At 35.6% G+C, this 24,024-nt stretch overlaps 1 protein-coding gene across 1 annotated transcript in view; it reads right to left on the bottom strand.

Annotated features, from left to right (window-relative positions):
• The window catches only part of GLRA3 (glycine receptor alpha 3), a 189,581-nt gene that overhangs the window by 39,348 nt on the left and 126,209 nt on the right, over nucleotides 1-24,024 (bottom strand). Inside the window, exons 6-7 of the mRNA XM_082403611.1 lie at nucleotides 10,048-10,185; nucleotides 7,761-7,975 (exon numbers count right to left, since the gene is read on the bottom strand). Of these exons, the coding sequence (XP_082259737.1) occupies nucleotides 7,761-7,975; nucleotides 10,048-10,185 (353 nt within the window). The remainder of the gene's footprint in view (nucleotides 1-7,760; nucleotides 7,976-10,047; nucleotides 10,186-24,024) is intronic.

A 24,024-nucleotide genomic window follows, 5' to 3' on the forward strand; every position in this document is an offset into this window, starting at 1 on the left:
CACTCGGAGTTGAATGGTGACTCAGGACAAGTGTTGTCATTGTCATCCTCACCATGACCTCAGCTGATGGGGTGGTCACCATCTGGAGCACCGGTGGTGACCACAGCAGAGGAAAACCAGGGCACAGATGGGTCTCACATTTGGTTATAAACACCCTGGGCTAGAAGTGGCACAGATCACTGTGCTCAAACTCATTAGCCAGAACTATTTACAGTCAGCCCGACAATAAGAGACCTGGGAGGTACAACCGCATCCTGTGCCTGGAAGGGAGAGAAAGCCAGAAGGAGGGACAGAGGGAGTGGGGGTGGGAAAGGATCTACTCTTTGTGCTTCTGGAACAAAAACAAGGATCCCTACAAGCCCAGGACTGATGACAAGTGTGGATTATGATCTGATCACTGTGACATCTTGAAGAGAGAACAAAAGCAGCTTTGTTAAAGGGCAAAACTCACTGCTTTATAGAAAGAAGCTGTTAATTAATGAGAGAGTGACAAAGAAAAAGAAACCTCTCCTGAACTTCAACTCCAAATTTGTTCAAACCATGTCAGGTCAGAGTTCAGTAAAATCAGTTGTAAACAGGACAGGTAATAGATTATTTAGATTATAAAGATAGGCAGGCTGCAAGGCAAATTCGGGCATGGGAATGGGTTTGCTTGTATCGCACAGGATCTCAGAAATGAAAAAGACTGTGCTTCCAAGTATGGACCGCACCTCACCAGTTACTACTCATTCCATCCCTTATTAGTTTCACCAGACCCAACTTTGTTCACTTATTTGTGCATACGCCCTCTGAAGTCATTTGATTTTGTGCTCTCTGATTCAGAGGAATAGATGGCTTGCATGTATCTCAGGCAATTCTTCATAAATCAATTTAATTTTATGCCAGTTTTAGCTAAGATAATTGACTAGCAACAATTTTAGATTATATTGCTTTAGAAGGTCATTGGGTGAACGATATTGTAAGTATGGCACCATATGCTATAGTTGAGAGGCTTGTCAAGATACATACCTTTATCTTACTCCACACAGAGATGGTCAAAAGGATTGCCTTAGGACAAATACTGCCCTAAACTACAGCTGGTAGATGACAATGCATTAATGGGTAAATATTTATAAGATTATAACCCAGACTACTAAATTATAGTAAATTGCACTGACTAAATTATGACTTATAACCCAGACTACTATTAATCAAGAATTTTTAGAAATAGAAATGTATAATGCATTTATAAGCAGCACAGCTTTGAAGAAGAAATTGATTAAACCAGAACCTGGAGTCTGAATCTCCAAATCTCATGCAAACCAACATGTAGGCACTCTACGTGGTTAATATCCCAGGAGAGTGAATAGTTTGTCAATTCTTTTCTCAATCCAAAGTTGCTTTTTATTTGAGAAAGAGGTATAATAAAACATCACAGTGTATTGCTTTTGATTAGCTAAAACAGCCCTTTGAATTTGGTAATTTATTCTCCATTGGTGATAATCAATCCTGGTGAATTCTCCCAGTCCTCAAAATTGTCAAATAAACTGTGATGAGTAATTCTGGCTGTGGAATGGGCAAGCAGCTCAATGCCTTTTCTCTGAGTTATGCTGAAAAATTTCCTGCTTGTGTCATGGCTTTGTTCCTAGGGGTTTTCAGGTCACATTGACTATTTATTTATCTTTGGATTTGTCAAATCCAAACTGTAGTATACTTAATCCTTCATTTCCTCCTAGTGTAAAAAGCTGTATAAGAATTTTGCATTTCTTAATGCTTACAGGAAAAATTGTATTAGTTTCAAAATTATTTTGAGCTTCATTTAAGACTTAAAGCCAGAGAGATAAGGAATAAGAACAAAGGAAAAGAATAACCAATGTTTTAAAAACTGGTGCTAAAGTAAAATGAAGCTGATATTGAAAAGGCAAACGAGGTGTCTGCAGGACTGTTTTCTTGGAACACTAGGTGGTGAATCACACAGTTTTGTGAGCTTTGTCATTTATCACCCTGGAGGGCAACTCACAACCGCAGAATCCTACTGATGTCATATTCATACTGATTATGATCCTCATAAACCTTAGTAGATGAATGATGCTTTGAACACAATATTTATTTGCCACATAAAGGTTTTTAAGAGATGAAATGTAACAGAGAATCATAATAGCAGAACTGCATTATTTCCAAAGTGATGAACTTGATCAATCCATCCAGTCATCAGTTAAGAAAAATGCAATTAAAAAGGCTAAGGTATTTTGAAAGGTCACCCCGTTGTCTCTGACTTTTGCTTCAATTATAGGAGCTTTACTGTTGTCTTTTCTATGGGACATGATTCTTGTGTTTTAACACTTAAATGAATCTGTAAAATCTAGATGTCACTGGAAACGCTTCTTAGGTGCACGCTGTTAGTTACCAGCATTTCTTAATACAGTATGTTATCTTTTTTTGACCTACTCAAGGAAAGTTGAATTATATTTGTGACTTCTCTCTTCCTTGTATTTTTGCACTGGAGGTTTTGTATTTCTATAAGATCATCTTTATTATACCCACATACCCTCCCATTCCCTTTTTTTCCAAGATCTGAGACTTTCATTTATAACTTCAAACAGGAATCAGGAAGACAGATAAAACCTGTAAGGTGTTTCCAACACTGACTTTGGGACCAAATTCTTTATTCCCCTGGCAAAGGGGGAGTTTTACATCCAATTTTATCTGTCAGGAGGTTCATGGTATGATTCCAGGACTTATATGAATATGGTAAAGGGCATTTAAGACATTAAATAGGTAAAATTGGCTCGAAGTTGCATATACACCTTTTGTTTTTAAACTTCATTTGATGTCAAAGCCACTGTACTATGTCATTTCAAAATTTTTTAAACTTTATCATTTGATCATATACTTTCTCCAAATTGTGCCATCACATTTAAGAATTTATGCAGTGGCTCTGTCTCTATGTCAGCTACAGAGGACATACTTGATAATTGTTAAATTCAGCTTAATGAGACCTAGTAAGCCTATTAATTGTAGGTACTAAGATCAAATGTAGAACCAGAGATGTCTATCAATTTCTATTCTTATTATAGGATCCACCTATGTTTAGGAATTATCTATTTACTGGAGACAGAAAAAAAACACTAATAAAATTGAATAATATTCATATGCATTATATCTTTTGATTTTAAAAGAAATTTTTTATGATTCTTACATAAATGATTTTTTCATTTTCTGTGCCTTTTTCCTTTTTCTCTCTTTTCCCTAAGTGAATATAATATGGAACAAAATTATTAACATATTCAATGAAAATTCTTTTAAGTTAAATTACTACATCAAATATTGTATCATAAAGTTAAGTATATTATTAACTATTTTGTCTCATTAATGAATTAAAAATGAGCCCACTTGCATCATATTTGTACTGAACTTGATTGAAGTAATTTTAGTTAACTATACTTTGAATAGACATTAGAATCTTTTATTCAATCGGTGAGGATCAAAACGTTATTGACAGTAATAGTTATCAATAGGAAAACCTGATTACTATGCAACCCCCTCGCCCCATTTAATTACCGCTGATATTTACAATTTACTCTCCTTTAAAACTGCAGGGTATTTTTTTTGAGAATAATGAGAGCTAATTAGAAAAGAACACAGTAGTGAATACAAATACTTCATTTTCCTTCCCATCTCGTCTTTTCAGTGTAATGTCACATAGATCTCTGTGTGCTCACAAAATCATGGCATCCAAATATAAATATAGCAGTTAGATTTATATGTTCTAACAACTGTAATCACTTCTATAGTTGGTGTCTTTATGAAGAATAAAAACTTAATATCAATGCTTTGTGACCACCTAGAGGGGTGGGATAGGGAGGGTGGGAGGGAGACGCAAGAGGGAGGAGATATGAGGATATATGTATACGTATAGATGATTCACTTCGTTATACAGCAGAAACTAACACACCATTGTAAAGCAATTATACACCAATAAAGATGTTTAAAAAAAATAATGTGAAAGCTATTGTTATGTTTTCTAAGAACCAATGTTTTTATTATACTGTACGGTAGATACATGGCAATATTTAAATTCTTTTTCATTAATTTGGTGATTCTCAGGGGAATATATGACTCTACATAAGTAAAGAGTAATTCAATTGAGTTTTTACATTCTTTTTGAGAGAGATGAAAAAATGGCATATTCTTGCTTTTCAAGTTAACTATGGAGTAAAGTTGAAAAGCTCACACTGTCTTTAAATATCTGCATGACATTTACTCATTAGACCCATATCATGTACTGATTTAGGCTCTGAGGATAAAAATATGTAAAAGATAGTTTGTCCTCTCAAAAAGCTACTCCTGGTGGGTTTCACAAACAAAATGAATGGGGAAAAATATTGCTGTATACCCAGATCTTCCCAGAGTTCCCTAAAGCAATTCTTTCTAGAATCATAGTTTACAAATTAAAATGATATCTTGTCCCTCCTATGATTTTCTCTATTCCTACCCATCCCTATACTTAATAAAAAATATAATTCCCTCAGTGCCAAGATCTTAACTATGTGTAAATCAAATATATACTCAAAAATAGTTCAGTGACTAATACTATCCTCTCTTTGACCCCTGATTAAAATCTAATTCTCCCAAGGAGGATTGCTTTTCACATCTAAAAAAAAAATCACAAAATGTTGGGAATCTCAACGAGTTTGGGAGAAAAGTTTTGGGGTGAGTGGGTCTAGCCTTTAACTGAGCTGTCTAACCTATTCTGCGTGTGGGGGAGAGATGGCCCTAGAAGAGGAAAGGAGAGAAGGGACTTTGAATATGCAGGTCCATTTCCAACTGGAGGAGGAGGGCCAACCACAAACACATCTTCTTTCCCCCTCTTTCTGGACTTTCTTTTACTCTTAGAAGAACCATCTCTGGTCTGCTTCCCTATGCATCTGTAGTTTACTCCTTGAAGTCTGAGGCTTGGGTGTCCTTTCTGACGATTGCATGTGACGGTCATAAACATCTCAAACTTAACATGTTCAACCATAGAACTCTTACCTCCCCCCGCCTTCCCCATGAGTAACTATTACCACTACGTGCCCAGTTACTCAGCCTAAGGCTACCCTTGACTCCCACCTTTCCCTTACTCCTCAAAGTCCAGTTCATAAGCAAACCCTGTCTATTTCATCTCTATTTGAGATTTTCTCAAAAAAAAATCTACCTCTTTCTAAATCCATCTGCTACTCTCCATCTCTGTGACTACCAATCTAGCCAGACCATCCTCTGCTCTGAGCTACAGTTTTCTTGGTAGTATCTCTGCTTCCATTTTTACCTCTTCCTATTAAGATTCTTCCAAACTCCATCCAAAATAAACTTAATCCTTACCAACTTCTATAAAACCCTCCATGATATGGCTCTATGATCACTGCCAGTTTTTCTCACTCACTCTCCTCCAAGTACACAATGTTAGGAAGTGTTCCTAAGTTTTGCAACTTTGAAAAAATGCTGGCCACAGGATGCATTGTCACCCTCTTCTGGCCACCTAATGTAGGCACTGCGGAAATGCCAGACTGCTCCAAGTTCCAAGAAATGAATCACAGGAGTCTTCTTGCTGTGGGCTATTACATGCCTGATTTATGACACCGCAGAAGCCAGTGCAACAGGAAATATCAGCGAGGAATCTCAGGTCTGTAGTTCACAAGGCGTTGGCTCAAGTACATTCTCTGAGATTTTCTACTTTGGGTCTTGCTTGACCAATTTCCAAGCTCCTTCTTATCTACAGGAGATGCATTGGCAGAGAGCCTGGACAAAACACTAAGCGATTATCATAAATTAATGATTTATTGTTTCTTCCTCCTGTGTCTGATAATCCCCTATTGTTTTCCTGAATTTAATTTTGTTTTCCTCCTTCTTGGATTTTTGTCAGTACGAGAATGGTGGATGTTTCTGTGGCAAGATTTTCAGGCATCTGAGGGTTCTTTTGTGAGGTTGAGAATAGCAGATCTTAAGGTGTGTGGTCTCAGACTCCTATTCCTAAATGCAAGTGTGAGCCCTCGCCCCTCGCCTTTACAAATCGCAGAATCAAGATTGCATTTTTCAAGAGAATTCTACTCTTTTGAATGATCTCATCCAATAGGATAATTCTTGTTTATTCTGGGACTTCAGCATCTGCCATCCTGAATTCTAATGTACATAACTTCTGTACATAACCCATTCCTTAACTATCACAAAGCCTAAGATGATATAATCACCAACTCTTAAGATATCTGTTTGCTAATCAATTCTTTAAATCTGTTATCATATTTCCAGTGTCTCTATGATCTGAGAGATGGAGAGGTTTTGTATATATCTATGTGTGTATTTGAGCTAATGATTGAAAATTTATTCCTTCCCTGAGATCACGGTGAAATTAATGCCTTTAAAAAAAACTTCTTGAGAAAAACTATGAAGTCATCTCAGACCTTTCTTTCCTTAAAAAAAAAAAAAAAAAAAAAAACCTCCTGTCTCTGTTCCGTTTTTTTAATTTATTGCTTTCTTTATTTCTGCTTCCTGCACCCAAACCTTCATGCTCTCCCAATTCTGCCTTCATCTCTGTATCCAGATGCCTTTTTGCTCTGCCTCACAGAAGCTGTAGTTTCCTTAAATGAATCACTAAGTGCCTCACTATCTGGATAACAACTTACGGAATGAATGAGCTTTCATTTCTGTTTAGCTCATGGAGAAAAAAATCAATGAGTAAACTGGCAATTTCATTTACAAATTGACTATGGAACTTCAACTATTACTCAGAGCCCTTGAGACATTTATCTGTATATAAAAAAGCACTCAATCTTATAAACAGATTTACAATTTTCATTTGGACGATATTTTATAAAACACTAGTTGATATAGATCATTTTGAAAATACAATTATGTGTTAATAAAAGTAAACCTTATTTTGAAAGACAACCATTAAATCTTAGCAAGGCACAGTGAGCATTGTTAAATATCAAGTTCTTCCGATAGTAAGTAACATTTTTAATGATAAAATATCCTGACATCAACTTTTATTTATTTAGACATTTTAATTGAATAAATTGAGTCAGAGAATGCAATTCATAGTAAGGGGTAAGGAAGCCATGACAGCAGATTTATAATTTACTTGGCATGGCAGGGAGATAGCATCAAATGCACCAGGAAAGTGAATATGATTTTATTACATTAACATACATCACTGTAATGAAAAGAATAGTGAAGCTTGTTGGAGGTCAGACAGGATTACTTAATTTAGACAGTAGAAATTTCTTTCCTAGAAATTTTTTCATTTAGAAAAAGAAAATAATTTTCTATTGCTATGTTGCTAAATGCATAAAAAGGTATTCCTATGTTTTATTTCAGCACATCTTTAAAACACACAAAGCATATTTTATAATAAAGTGTTGACTGTCTCATGTAATTTATTGAATATTGTACAGACCGTGGAAAACAGAATGGCTGTCTGGGTACAGAAGGGTTGTGAGTGTATCATTGTTTACCCTCCTGATCACGTGGCTGACGGGAGCTGTAGCTGCCACCGCCCAGCATCATGAGAGCAGATACCACACATCACTGGCCCAGCAAAAGATCAAAATTCAAAACTCGAAGTGCGGTTTCTACTGAATGCCTATCACTTTCACACCATATAAAAGTCAAAAAAATCGTTAAGTCGAACCATGGTAAATCAGGGACCAACTGTAAATACTACTGAAAAAGATCTGGCCAAAATGGATAATGATATATATACATATTAGTGCAAATATGCGTGTGTGGCCATTTAGCGCACTTACCTTTGGTAAGGAAGCTCGTGACCCTGAACTCTGTGTAGTCATAGTCAGCACAGTGGTTATTCCCAAGGCTACCCTGGCTGGAGCAGCATCCATATTGATCCAGAATGAAACCCAGGAGAGAATAACAATCAGGAGACTGGGAATGTACATCTGGATCAGATAGTAGCCCATTTGTCGTTCAAGATGGAATCGCACTTCTATACATGTAAACTTTCCTAATTGGTTGTGAAATAAATGCAGTAATTGGTAAAAACAGGTCTTTGTTATTGCAGCAAATGTCACAATTTTGTTTTCATCATAATTTTGCCCTACACCTTTCTGTATAATTATACAATTATAATGAAATTATATAACTATTATTTCTGTATAAAGTTATAATGAAATGGGATCCCAAATCATATATGCAAATTGTTTTCTGAAAAATAGTTTTCTTTTTTTTCTGTTAGCACCTAGAAGCAATGTAATAGAACAGTGTACTATTTCAGGAAATAATATATAATCTTATTACTTCACATTTGATTAGCACTTCATACTTGCAAAGTACTAAAATGTCTATTATTTCACTTGATTCGTGTCTGCTTTTATACCTTCTTTTTAAACACTGTACCTTGAGGTTCTAGCCAGGGTAATTAGGCAAACAATTACATAAAAGGCATTTAGACTGAAAAGAAAGCAGTAAAACTATCTCTATAAGTAGAAGCCATTACCTTGTATTTAGAAAATCCTAAAGAATTCACTAAAAATCTACTTGAGCTGAAGAGTTCAGCAAGGTTACAGGATACACTATCAGTATACAAAAAGCAATTGTGTTTCTGTACACTAGCAATGGACAATCCAAAAATTAAATTGAGAAAACTATTCCATTTACAAGAACCAAATAAAATAAAATATTTAGAAATAAATTTAACAAAAAAGTGTAAAACTTCCACACTAAAAATTACAAAACACAGTTGAACAAAATTAAAGAAGATCAAAATAAATAGAAAGTCGTTTTGTAGTCATTAATCAGAAGAGTTAACATGGTTAAGATTGCAATACTTCCCATATTGATCTACAAATTTATTGCAATTTCTATCAAAATCCCAACTGGCTTTTATGCAGAAATTGACAGGCTGATCTTAAAATTAGTATGAAAATGCAAGGGACCTACAATAGCCAAAATAGCCTTGAGGGAAAAAAAGAACAAATTTGGTGAACTCACACTTCCCAATTTCAAGACTTGCTACAAATCTACAATAATCACAAAGTATGGTACTGTCATAAGTAAAGATATACAGATTAATGGAATAGAATTGAAAGTCAAGAACTGATCATTTATGGTCAATTGACTTTAGACAAAGGACTAACACTATTCAACAGGGAAAGCATGGTCTCTTTAACAAATGGTACAGGGAAAACTTTGCTTTTTGGAACTTTCTGGAATTTTTTTTCCCAATATGTTCAATCCCCAGTTGGTTGAATCTTTGAATGTGAGCCCATGGATATGGAGGGCTGACTATATAGTGAAAGGTCAGGTCACAATTCTGGAAACGTTGAGCCCAAGAAAAATCATAGTTACTGTAAGGAAATAATAAGAGCAGCCACAGATGCTAGTGGGAGGCCAGCGCTCACCACTTTGGAGTGATGCCTCAACTGTGGGCAGTTTAAGGGAACTTGTAGATTAGGCAATTAGAAGAGATATTACGGAAATAGCCAGTTCCAGTTGTGAGAGAAGTGAACAAATAACATGAATGTACAAGTCTTGCAGTCCTTGATGTTGATGACTGTATCTGATATTTATTCTCAAAGGTAAAAGGCTACTGTGTCAATGTGAGTAGTAGGTGCTTAGTAACAATATCTTGAAATGCATGACATTGTGGCTAAACTAAAAATTTAGGCAAGTGAAGCCTTAAAACAAAAAGCGACCTCTTTCATTTTGTTAGCAAACACAATGTTTACAGCTACAGGCCAGTTAAAAAGTACATTTTATGGCTCACATAGAAATTAAAGGAACTTTTTTGGAAACATCATTACTATGTAACTATAGGCATTTCACAACAAAAGAAATTAGTTAAATATAATTGAACACCAAGCATTTCTTTTGTTCCATACAAACCAATTATACAACAAGACGTGATGAGTCAAAGCTTCCGTAAGTTTCAAAGACATCCATTCTCTGCTCTATGACCATAAAAAAAAAATTCAGCTATAAATTGTTAAAATAATTAACCTAACGCTATAATTAAGAAACATCTGAATATCATAAAACCACAAGTCATAAGTGTATTGAAGAACACTCAACTCCTACCTGTGTTGTAATGTTTAGTGCAGTATCGTAAATCTTTCTCTTCTTTCAACAGAAACTGGGGCAAAGTGAGTCCTTCTGCCACTTGTACAGGTGCCTCATCTTGCCATTCAAAAATGAGATCATTCATTGTGTACCCAACTAGGCAAAACATAATAAAAATATTTATAGAGAAAAGGGCATTCAAAGGAGTGAAATTTAAAATAATCACTTGTAGAGTTCCCATAGGATGGGAAGACCAAACAGTGTCACCTTAACTCTATTGATTGAGCTATGTATGGCACAATTCCAGTCTACTGAAGTCTCTTCATACAGAATATTTATCAAATAATGTAAGAAAATGTAGTAGGCTAATAATAAGTATGACATGGCATGTAGGCACCTTAAAGAATAGGCATATACATTCTTTCCTTGGGATGGGCAGCTACTGCATTAACTCAGCAATTCATTTTGGTTCCACTGCATTAGATCTCTCCTCACCTTTTCTCAAATTATTCAGGACCCTTTCAACAGAAACTGAAATTGTCACGGGTTAGGAAATGACCTAAACTATAACATCCATGGAGGGAACGAACCAGAGCTGATACCTTTCTTGGTTTAATCATTAACTATTTCAGTTTATGGCATCTGCTTCTGCATCCCGAGTCCCAAAATGGACAAAAGGATATTTTAGATAGAAATGACTGCTATTCAGGGAAAGTCGGTATACAAAGAAAATCCACATGTTTGTGGAGGGATAAACTCTTGCACATAGCATGAGTGAATTCAGACTAGAATTCAGGAATATATTTTGTAATAAGCCAGCGTCTTTTAGCAAATTAAAATGTCATCTGTCTATAGGAGTGGTATCTAAGGAAAGCAGAATTTGATCTTTTTCTTCCCTCTGAGTGAGAGGCTGTTGAAAGGTGCACTTGAAGGCCTTTGCAGAGAAGGAGTCAAAGGGAACGTCACCTGCGGGGAAGATTGCAGGTGGTCAGAGTTCACAGCTGCCCTGGAGGTAGGAAGAGAGGAAGCACAGGCTGGCCTCTGAACAAAGGCAAGGGGCCAGATAAAGGAAGCAGAAGCTCTAGGTGCATGAAGCAAGTGGCAAACAAGGCAAAGTGTCCCGAACAAATTCTCTGGTAGCTAATGTTGTCGACAAGGGGCTGTGTGCATGATTAGAAACAGCTGACGCGGGGCAGGTTAGGCTGAGCAGGGCGAGGTGTCTGGAAGGGAACTGATCACCCTTCTTCCTCCCACAATACCTGGAAGACATCCCCGAAAGAGCTGAATCTGATCCAGCTGTGGTGATAGTGACCGGAGCCAGATGCCCAGCCCACCCTCCTGACCCGCGGGCACGCCTCACGACATCCACTCCACTGGCTACGGGGAAGGTGGCTTTAGCAGCCGCAGCATCCGTATGATGGCTCATTACGGAGCAAGCGCTACTTGGTAGAGGTTGTAAAGTCCTCCAGACTGAAGGGGACACGCCTGAATTCTGGTTCCGGGACAGATAAGAAGACCTGCAGGACTGTCCTCTAGACCATTGGACTTAGCACAGCCAGGACTTATGTTTGACTTGCTTACACTGGAATACATTTCATTGAACCCTGCAATTAATGATTTGGTGGCTAATAATAGAAGGCTTTCACTTTTATTTGCAAGTCTTTTGATATATCCATTGTCTATACCATTTTACCTAAAGAGAAAATAGATGCACATTTCTCAAGGATCAAAAGTAAAATAGGCACTGATTCTTATTTACTTCCAGGTAAGACAGGTACCCTATTCTTTCATATGTGCAATCCCTGAAGACAAAAATATGTGAGATATTTCCCAATTTAGACAGATAAATGGAGAAATGAACTGAAACCCTGTTTTGTTTTTATGTTCTAAGTTTTTCTTAGGGTTTTCTGTGAAAAGGAAGTAGCTCTCTGAAATTCCCTCAAAGACAAGGCTTAGTTAGTCTCTGATGCAATTTATAGACAACATACTCAGCTTGCTCTTGTGTCAGATAATCATGCACACTAAGTGATTTAGGCATGGGCATATCTTAATCAAGCTATGCTATTTCCTTAAGGTCCATAAAGTATTTAAGTTTGAACCCAGAAGGAAAATAGTGAGATGACAATTTTAGGCGGTAATGTTTTTATTCTAAGTAACTAAGTGGATGTTCAAGGAAATTAACTAAATGGTAATTTTGCCTCAATAAGCCTTCAAACATAACTTTAAAAAGAAATCAGTACTTTTCTACACAGTTCACAGTGTTTTAGCATCGTTATGCTTTTGGTTGGCAGAACTTTATACAATTCTGATAATTGCCAAGGTGAAGAGACTGGCTAATGAGATTGAGGCTGTGAGCTGAATTGCCTTGTACCATAATGAGTTCCACAACAAGGAATACTTCATTGAGGGAACAAAGGCATTAACCCTACCTTCAGCCAACAATCTCATAGGGTAGCTGCAGGGAAACATGTAAACAAATGACTCAATGCAAGCAAACACTTGTTTCTTCAACAAGTATCTATTTGGCACAGACCATATGTAAGGCATCCTACTGGGTTTCAGGGGATGTGAGGTGCCATTACCAGGTAGAAAATAAGTGGCATGGGGGAGGTTCAAAGTGCTATGTGCATTCAGAAGAGGGATCTATAATAGCCATTTAAGCCTCATTTGAGTTGGACCTTGAAGAACGGCAAGACCAGCATATAAAGAACGTGAGAGACAGTGAGGCACTCAGGCAAAGGAAATAGTATAATTGGTTGAAAGAAACCACAAACTCCCGAGGTTTATAATAGGAATAGCAATAATTTATTTATCTAGAGCCAGTTTGCATGAAGAAGCATATGGAATGAAAATATGAATTAATGTAAGATTATATAAAATTTACACTCCAGGTTGCAAAGTTTGATTTTTTAAAATTCCCTGTGGGCAATGATAAACAATTGAAATCTTTTGAGCAGGGGAGTGACATGACAAAAATTGTGCTTTAGAAACATCACTCTAGTAGAATCTTCTCATGGGATTCACAAAATCCAAACTGCTTTCATATTCATAAGACATTATCTGCCTTTTTCATTGTGTTGACATTGGTCCAGATGGTGAAAACACAGTAAGTAAAACTTCTAGTGCTTTAGAATAAAAGCGGTAGCTCCAAACTGTGCTAGTGGTTATTGTATTCTTTACTGCCATATCTTGCAGTATAAACAATGCCATTTTATTTAAGAATGTCCTCAATCCTTGATGAAACAATAACAATTATAATCTTAGTAAATTTTGACCCTTATATAAATGTCCTTTTAATATTCTGTGTATCAAAATGGGAAGTACGGATAAAGCACTTCAGCTGCACGTTGTAACACGATGGTTCTTGTAAGAAAAAGCACTGGTGTGATTGATTTGCAAGTAAGCCAGCTGGTTTTGCTCGAAACACCATTTTTACTTGAAAAAAAAATGACTGGCAAACTACGGTTATTATGATTAGGTATATGGCCAATCATTTTCTTGAAAATAAAAGAAGTGAGTGAACCTATCGTGTTGAGGGAAACAACTGACAGTATTTGTTGTCAATGGTAGATTTTGAGTTTTCTATTTAACATTAAATTTTGGAAAAATTATTTTCCCATACTTAAAGATTTTTTGATGAGCTCAATGGTGATATTAACAAATGTGACTTTTCAATATTGCATAATGTCATGTGTCAATGTTTGGAATATCTGAATAACTCATTAAGCTAATGTTTTCCAAATGATCAAAGCATGCTCTTAAAAATCATGCACAGGCAAAAGATCCATTTAACGTTCAAGACACAAACAGATTTTAATTTACAAGAGCATGAAGAGTTCATTGCAAAATATACAGCAAAGTGATTCAGTTATACATTCATATTTTTTTCAGATTATTTTGCTGCACTTTACTATACACCTGAAACTACCACCATATTGTAAATCAATTATACTTCAACAACAAAAAAAGAAGAGTTCATTGCTATGGTTTCCAATTTCACATTGCAACCAAGATTTAAGAAACGACCACCTTCAGAAACTAAGGGTTTTTTCCCCTATATTACAGAATTTCCTTCTTTTTAAAGGCTGAATAGTACCCCACTGTATGTATATATTACATTTTTTGTCCATTCGTCTGTCAATGGACGTATAGCTTGTTCCCACATCTTGGCTACTGTGCACAGTGCTACAATGAACACAGTAGTGCTAGTATTTCTTCAAGATTCTCATTTCAATTCTTGTGATAAATACCCAGAAGTGGGATTACTGGATCACACGGTAGTCTTATTTTTAGTTTTTGCGGCACCATGGATGAAGCTCAAGAATATTGTGCCAAGTGAAATAAGCCAGTCACAGAAAGACACATACGGCATGACTTCACCTGTATGAGGCATCTTAAATTATCAGATTCATAGAATTAAAGAATGGAATGGTGGCTGTCAGGGGCTGAGGGATGGGGAAATGAGAATAACTAATCAACAAGCATAAAGTTTTAGTCAAACAAGATGAATAAGCTCTAGAGATCAGTTGTATCACATCATACCTACAGTCAACAATAATGTATTGTACGCCTAAAAATCTGTTAAGAAGGTAGATCTCATGCTAAGTGTTTTGAACACAATAAAATAAATTAAATTTTAAAAGGTTTATTTGCATTCTTGAGAAGGTAAAGAAAACATTTTCATTCTTCCTCAATGGTTCTTCAGGAATATAAGGTAGAGGTAATACTTCAGTAGATCATTTTGTCAAAATTGGAAATTAATTAAATATATTGTTAAGGGAAAATAAGAAGTTAAAGAACTTTTCAAAGTTTCAAGTCTAAGTCACTGACAAGTAGCTATGCCACAGTCTTTGCTTACATGTCATGTCAGTAGAGTAGCCTTCTCTGACCATCTTATAAAATATTTTTCTTCCAATAAGTCTACATTAGCCTTTCCTGTTTATTTTTTTCCTTGGAACTACTCTTTACCTGACATGGTATACAGTCATCAAGTTTTTATTTTGTTTATTTTTTATCTAGCCTCCTGGAATTTAAACTTTATAAAGCAGAGATTATTCTATTTTAGTCACTGGCATATTTTTCCAGTACCTAAAATAGTATGTAACATGTACGAGGAGGTTGACTGTTTGAATTAGAAATAGATAAAAGGAAAGGAGGAAGATGTGCTTGTGTGTTTGTATCTGATGGGTTTACTTGGGGGTACACTGAATTTAAGATGCTAGCAGGAGATGCAGGTGTTGTTAACAAGTTTGAACATTGATTTATATGTTGAAAATTGTTGAAATCATGGACCTATACATTGAAAGTGAGATCAGGATTGTAGTTATAAGTTTGAGAGTTACCTACCTAAGGATGAGATTAAAATTGTAGACTATCTGAGATTATCAAGGGAGATAATATAGAAAGGAAAAAAAAGCTATAGGAAGGATCAGAGAATTTTCACCTTGGAAAGAGAAAGGTGAAGACAGAAAAGTAACAAACAAAATAGGAAGTTCAAGAAGGCACATTTCAGCTAAATAAGTGTAAGTGAGAATGTTCTAAAAGAATTTGACAGTGGAATTGGTAAGGTAACAAGTTTCCCTCAAGCAGAGGCTAGGAAATGATCTGTCAGGAATGTTATGAGACCCTTAATCATTGTGTTAGCTAAAATAGATGAACTCCAAAGCCTTTTCCAGCCCTCTGATTTTATGATATAATTGAATATAGCCTTATAAATCTAATTAAAATACACTATAAAGAAAGAATAGGAAAGGATTAGTTACTGTTAAAGAAACAGACAGGCTGATCAAAGGAATCAAAAATAAAGTGTAGGGAGCTATCTAAGCATGTATAAACATTAAAAACTTGTGCCAATTGCATGCGGCACTGTGACTGGGGGGAGGGGGGTGTAGAACATCAAGTGGACCATAGCAGTGTGAATATCTGTGGCACGGGAAAGCAAGACGTAGGTATAATCTTGAGATGCAGAAAAAGCTTCTGGAGCCTGAACTTCTTGAGTGGTACCTCTGGGGCTAATCGAGAGTGGGCAATAGCAGAACACAACCCAATGTTCAGCATTTGGTAATGACATTGATGTCCATAAGGAGAAGCAGCAGCGTGGCAGTAATTGCCTGATAGACTTTGGTTCAAGACTCACATAAACCCAGACACTGTTTTCTAACACTATGAAGGAGAGAGTGTCCTGAAGAATTTATGATGGTGGACTTCTCATCAACTTTGGCGAGTGGAGAGCTTGAAATGGATGTATGCAGAATTTTTTTAAATGTGTATAATTTTGTGCATGCAAATATCTTAGAAAATACACTCCTGATATATATTTAAATAATTAATCATAGTTTGAAGCACAAAAAATGGGTTAAATAGATATGCAATTAATATGCTGTGGAAGTTTGCAATATTTGAAAGAATTGTAATTTTCCCTTGAGATCTTTTCCAGCCCTCTGAAAAAAAGCACGCAAATTCCCAATTTCTCTGACATTAGATAAGAAAATAGTTTTTAAAAAACTCTAATTAAACATAAGAAATGGTAGGGGGCTGGTATAAGATATTAGGAGATATAAATTTATAATCTTTTAAAAAATTCTTGTATGTCATTAGAGAATTTCATATTAAAACAACAAGAAACCAACACACCTATCAGAATGACCAAAATCCAGAATACTGACAACACCAAATACTGATGAGGATGTGGACTAACAAGAATTCATTGCTGGTGAGAATGAAAAAATGGTACAGCCACTTCGGAAGACAGTTTGGTGGATTCTTATAAAACTTAACATACTCTTACCATATGATCTAGCAATCAAACGAGTTGAAAACCAAATGAGTCGAAAATATGTCTAGACAAAAACCTGCACATAGAAATTTATAGCAGCTTTGTACATGCCAAAACTTAGAAGCTACCAAGATATTCTTCAGCAGGTAAGTGGATAAGTAAACTGCAGTACATCCAGATGATGGAATAGTATTCAGCACTAAAAAGAAATGAGCTATCAAGCCATGAGAAAACATGGAGGAACCTTAAATGCATCTTACTAAGTGGAAGAAGTCAATCAATCTGAAAAGACTACAACACCATGACATTCTAGAAAAAGCAAAACTATGGAGACAGGAAAATGATCAGTGGTAACCAGGGATCTGGGGGAGGGAGAAGTGACTAGGCAGAGCACAGAGGATATTTAGGGCAGTGAAGCTATTCTGCACGATACTACAATGGAATACATGTCATTACATATTTGTCGAAACTCAGAGAATGCACACCACCAAGAGTGAACCTTAATGTAGGTCCACAGATTGTAATAAGTGCACCACTCTGGTGTGGGGTGTTGACACTAGCAGAGGATGTGCATGTGGGGGGGGGGGGTAGGGAAGTGTAAGGGAAATTGTCAATTTCTGATCAATTTTATTGTGAACCTTAAACTGCTCTAAAAACTCTATTTTTTAAAAATCTCATCTATAAAAATATTCAAATATTACCAACAAGAAAAAAATTTATTACCGAAATGTTGCCCTGGAATTAATTTAACTAGTTGATTAATTTAATAAATAATTGTTGAGTTCCTACCCTCTGTAAGTACCTAGGTAAACGGCTGGAACCGCAGAATGACCTGGCTCCAGTCAAGATGCTCGTAGAATAGTGGCAGCTGACAATAAAACAGATAAACTAACAGATTGTGAAGAGTCTGATAGAGAATAAGCAGAGTTCTATGTGAGTGCAGAAAGGGGTCTAAACTAAGCTGGAGTACAGGAGCAGAAGGAGAATCAGATGAAGTCTTCCAGAGGAAAGACTGTAACAATTACCCAGGTGTAGCAGTGTTAAATTAAATATTTACTATTCTCAATGTGAAAAATAGAGAGGTGTTTGTTTTCAATTATTTACAACTGTTTGTATCTTAATATGACGCCTCCATCCCATCTGATTGGGGTAGACTTAAAGATGACTCAGGGACTTCCCTGGTGGCACAGTGGTTAAGAATCCGCCTGCCAATGCAGGGGACACGGGTTCGATCCCTGGTCCGGGAAGATCCCACATGCCGCGGGGCAACTAAGCCTGTGTGCCACAACTACTGAGCCTGAGTGCTAGACCCCAGGAGCCACAACTACTGAGCCCGCATGCCACAACTACTGAAGTCCGCGTGCCTAGAGCCCGTGCTCCGTAACAACAGAAGCCACCACAATGAGAAGCCCAAGCACCGCAACGAAGAGTAGCCCGTGCACAGCAACGAACACCCAAAGCAGCCAAAATAAATAAATAAAATAAATTTATTTTTTATAAAAGATGACGCAGGTTTTTTTTGAGAGCTTAGTGTCTTAAGAGAAAAAATATTCAGTCTTTCAGGATTTCCCTTTTTCTTCCTTTCTCCTAGTAAAGGAGTCACTTGGTTATAAGAATTCTAACCATACATCTTGGTTTGCCAAAACAGCCCTAGATTACCTTTTTTTTTTTTCCCCCATGTCCTCTCTGACTTAGCAGTTGTTCTAGATTCTTCATTTTTAGATTAGGTATCATTATTAATCATTGTTTTAAAATACATCATTATTGGTTTGGTACATCTTCAATTTTACTTCCAGATTCTCCCATAGGATAATAGAGTATGAAATATTAGGTTAAACCTGTAAAACAGCCCGCTTCAGCAATGGTCCCTCTGTCTTTATCAGACCTCTTCAGTAACTAACATTTCAAGGGCAGCTAACTCCTGATCGCAGTAGTGGCAGTAGTTTTCACCTTTGTTCCCCCTGCTGGGCACTTGGTGTACAAACCTGGGACATCTGTGAAGTGTCAAAGTGCCTAAGTGTCACAGAAAATTATGTTAGTTGTAACTGAAAGCTGAGTACTGCTTAGTACTACTAGCTTAGTACTGCTAAGGATCATATAGGAAGTAATCCGAATGCTTTAAAACCTACAAACATTTATGTTATTGTTTGGCAACACCCATATTTTGTAATAAACTCTCCTAGCAGCAATGGCTAAAAGAATCCAATATTTATTGAAAAAGCAAGCACCAAATTTCCATTTCACACAAAAAGTTGATGGTGAAGGTGCAACTTGAACAAGATGTTGTTTATATTTAACATTCACGAAAGGGGCTACAAGGATAGCACTGTCCACATAAAAGCCACAAGACACAAATGAGCTGAAAACATACCAGCATCTATTTCAAAAGATACAGTCCTTTTTGGAATACTGCCCAAAGATGATCATTTGATAAGTGTGTTTGCAGGGGGAGCATTTACGTATCACTCTATGAAAACTGAATTTTTATTTAGATCGAATGATTATTTTTCTGAATTAATTTCACTCTTTTTTGACTTCAGGTTTTCTTGGAAAAGCGCATAACAGGAAATTTGCAAGCAATTAAATGATGGCAGTTTTGTTTCAGTATCATTTCCTGCTTCAAAGAGAAAATTGGTTAAAATGATTTTAAATGAGTTTGATTTTTAAATCTAATTCTTTTGGAATTACATGTGTTGAGGATGAAGTATGTGATGTCACTGTAAATTCTATTGTAAAGTCTGTTAAATTCATTTAAAAAGTTCAGCATTGAAAATAAATGTCACTTGTTTGTGATGGATCTGAATAAAATATTTGTTGGAACTCATCACCATGTTAAAAATTACGTTCTTACTAAATTGAAAAATCTATGGAGATGCAGTATTCTTGAAATTAGTAATGATGCATATATGATTTATTTTACATCCATAAGCTCTGCTCCATTCCATCAATTGAAGAGGAGTTATAGTTGTTAAATTTTACATTTTTATAGGAACGTCCAGTTAAGTGAACTATAATTCTCTGTGTGTGACAAAGCTGATGTTGAATTAAAAATTATATTTCATCATGGCATAACATGTTTCTCTATTTACTGCTTGCTATCAGATAAATTTTTTAAAAAATTTGAACATTTGAAAGTACTTTAAAAATGAACTTATATATTCTGCAATGGTATTGAACTCTCAGTAAATAGGTTCTCTAAATTTTGGTTGCATTTGTTCAAAATCAGTTGGAAATATTTAATCAAATTATGTTATGAATGGAGCACTAAAATTTTAGATTCTGAAACTTTTTATCAGATAGGAATTATAAATACGATGTTTCTAAACAGGTACACATTGAGATTAATCCCTACAATAGTAAGGGAGAACAGTGAGGTCTCAAATGCTGTACAATATTTATTTATTTATTTATTTAATAACTGTGCTTTGGAATATCTTAACTTATGAGAAAATTATATTGATGGACTGCTTGTTTTTAATTGGATAACTTATATTGAAATTCAATGGAATTCAGAAGGCCTATTTTCCAGCATGTGAATTAGGTGAAGAATTTTAAAAGATTCCTAAATAAAAGCAACTAATTTGACTGAGTTTTGTTCTATAGAAACATTTTTTGATAAAAGGTACTCAAGACAAACACAAAGACAATATCTGTAAAAATCTATGGGCTGAACTAGTTACCTATTTCAATACAAAGAAAAGTAAAATTAAGCTCTAAAATTATCAAGTACTTTAGCTATCTCAACTGCATACAGATTATTTTCTTAATAAAACCATTATAGTCTATATAGCAAGATCCACTAATGGTGTCAACAATTTCAAATTTAGTACCAAAATTGCAGCTTTAAAGATGATTCCCAATTAGTTTGGTTTGATTTAGGAAGGATTATATTGAAAAAACTAGAACTATACTCATCCACTAATATAAAAATCATGTCAGTTAATAAATATATATTACAAAGATATAAAAATTTAAATACATGTGGTGCCCTTCATTTATTCTCCTAAGTGTCCCCATGTTGATGATAAATTATATGGTCACCCCTGTCATCAGGTATACTTTATACCAGGAGGAAATCATAAAAGTAATACTTATTTAAAGAGAAAATGTGGGCTGAGCATACATTTAAGTTCAAAACAAGTTTGAGATTTATTAGTAAATTAAAGATTCACATTTAGTTTTAAAAGTGAACTGGAATCATATTTGGTCACATATAATCATATATATACATAATCACACACACACACATACACACGAGTAAAGGAAAAAGGGTCATGAGACAAACTCCAAAAGAGTTAACACACGTGAGGACAGTTGTGTTGTGAGTCAAGGTTAAAGCATGTGCCTCTTTGTTTTTCTATTGTTCAAATTTTCCAGTACAAATTTGCTGATTTTGAACACATCATTCAAATGTATTCCATTATCATTTTTAAAAAATGTCATCTTTGGTCATTTTTAAAAAATAGGTTAAAAGACTACAGAAGAAAGTCAGAAAGAGAAAAACAAATACCATATGCTAACACATATATATGGAATCTAAAAAAAAAAAAAAAACGGTTCTGATGAAACTAGGGGCAGGACAGTACAAAGATGCAGATGTAGAGAATGGACTTGACACGGGGAGAGGGAAGGGTTAGCTGGGACGAAGTGAGAGAGTAGCACTGACATATATACACTACCAAATGTAAAATAGCTAGCTAGTGGGAAGCAGCTGCATCACACAGGGAGATCAGCTCATGCTTTGTGACCACCTAGAGAGGTGGGATAGGGAGGGTGGGAGGGACATGCAAGAGGGAGGGGATATGGGGATATATACATACATATAGCTGATTTACTTCGTTATACAGCAGAAACTAACACAACATTTTTTAACTCCAATAAAGATGTTAAAAAAAAAAGACTACAGAAGAAAAATAACAGGTTATTGCTTAATACTTTATACCAGGAGGAAATCATAAAAGTAATATTTATTTAAAGAGAAAATGTGGGCTGAGCATACATTTAAGTTCAAAACAAGTTTGAGATTTATTAGTAAATTATAGATTCACATTTAGTTTTAAAAGTGAACTGGAATCATATTTGGTCCAGCTTCCTCAACTGGAAGAGAGAGAGAGAAAGAGACTGGGATTTCAAATCTTGTGTTTTTAAGGAACAGGTGGAATTTAAAAAACAAAAGGAAGAAAATGCTCACACTTGGCGGGTGCTGGCTGTCTATCGCCAGGAGAGATATTACTGCAGTAAATTTTATTAACCTGACAAGGGACAACTGCCATGTCAAAATGTATTTAACTAAAACACTGTAATTTATAATTTGTGCATTTAACTTGAATAATATTACCATAAACCAGGTTGTTACATGCGGTTTCATTTAAGTTCTTAGGCCTGCTAAATTATTTTCTTAGTATTTACACTTTCTCTAAAACTCTCTGGTGTAACTAACTTATCACCATTATTCTACTAGTACTTTGGTTACATTTCTCCCTGAAGACCTAAAAGACTTTATCATAGACCGTCAGTGTAACCTTTCTCCCTCTCTCTCTTAGGATAATGATGGAAATAAAATTTGTGACTCCTAATTGGTCTCCTCAAACGACAATCATGCTGATAACATTGTTCACATTTTTCAAAACTTCACAAAATTACCACACATTGAATGTACAGTGTTTTAAAGTTCATGTGAGAAATCTCAACTAAAATCAGAAAAGGACCTGATCTTGAGCCCATTTTAATGAGGAAAATGTGTATACTTGGTTCCGCCCTGGGAGAGGTACGGGAGGGATCTGCCTGGCTGCTTCTTTGGAATAAACTCCAGGCTGTGAAAGAACATTCTGTGTCTGCCTATCAGAGGGCTGGAGGGTCAGGTCTGCTCAAATTTATGAACGAATCAGTTTATTTCATAGACCCAAACTATTCAAACGGACTCTGTGAGCCAACGTCAGTTTTGCAACACCTAAATGCTGTCTAAAGTTTGAGTAGAGACTAGGAAGGCACTATAATAATCTTTTGATTTGTCCAAGGTTTTTTTGATGCCTGATATTTCAGTATAATTAATCCTTTACAAGAACCAAAAACTAGGTTAGTCCTAGAGAAGTCCTACATGATATTAGCAAGAAAACCCAATTCAAAGTCTTATTTCCAGAATGATTTGAAGAGTGTCATTACAAAATAGCAGAAATTTTAACATGACTGGATAAACACTAGAGAATAAAATTATAAATATTTTAGTTCAATTTCTTTTCAAGGTGAAATATTATAAAATGTCTATCACTACAATACTTTCATTGAAGTACTCAAGAGAATACAATTAGCATTATGGTAATGAACAGATTTCAAACATTGAAATTCACATATCATACATAGAGCAAGAAAAACAGGGTGATAGAAATGCAGATGTTGCACTTCATTATTTATTATTTTACAATTTTCCATAGAAATAAACCACATTGTTCCTCTGTCTCATGGCATTTATATATTTTTTTCAATTTTTAAGTATCTTTTTACTTATTTTTAAAACTTTAAACAAAGAAGAATATTGCCAACTGAAGCAAAAGATAGCTGATATTTTATACACAACAAAAGCCTATATGTAAAAGGATTTCAATCTAAAATGAAATGAAATGAAATGAAATCGGAGGATATGAAATGGAGAATCTCATGCACGGACCCTCTGGAAGGAGCTTAAGAACAGTAAATGCCTGATTTTCAGAAATGGAGACATCTCCTGACCAGCAAACATCCAAGAACATCTCCACATTGTCAAGCCAATGAACTTCCTGCTTGAACTCTGTCTGGACTTGCCCCTCTTTGCATTCCTTGCCAATAAGTAGAGTCCACCTCAGACCCTCAATGGACATGCCAGTAGCTTGCAACAGCATGCATCTCCAGAATTGCATTTCCTCTGCTATTCCCAAATAAACTCAATTTCTGGTCATTTGAGCTTCCCTCCATTTACCTCTTTATTTAGGTTGACACCTATAACGTCAAATATACCTAAGATGAAAGTGACATTTGTGCAGAAAAATATCTGAATAACGGAAAGTGAACAACTTCAAATTATTCTGTTTCACCTCAAATAAATTACGTGGCAAAATCAGCATTGACTCACAAAAGGTAAATTTATAGGAATCTTAACATACTGTTGTGAGAGCTTGCAGTAATAAAATTTCACCTAAGTTAGTATGTTTCCAAATGGGATGTCCTTTTGATGGACTCATCGTAGC

The sequence above is a fragment of the Balaenoptera borealis genome (genome assembly GCF_965194805.1).
Source record: "Balaenoptera borealis genome assembly, chromosome: 8".
Taxonomy (NCBI): Eukaryota; Metazoa; Chordata; class Mammalia; order Artiodactyla; family Balaenopteridae; genus Balaenoptera; species Balaenoptera borealis.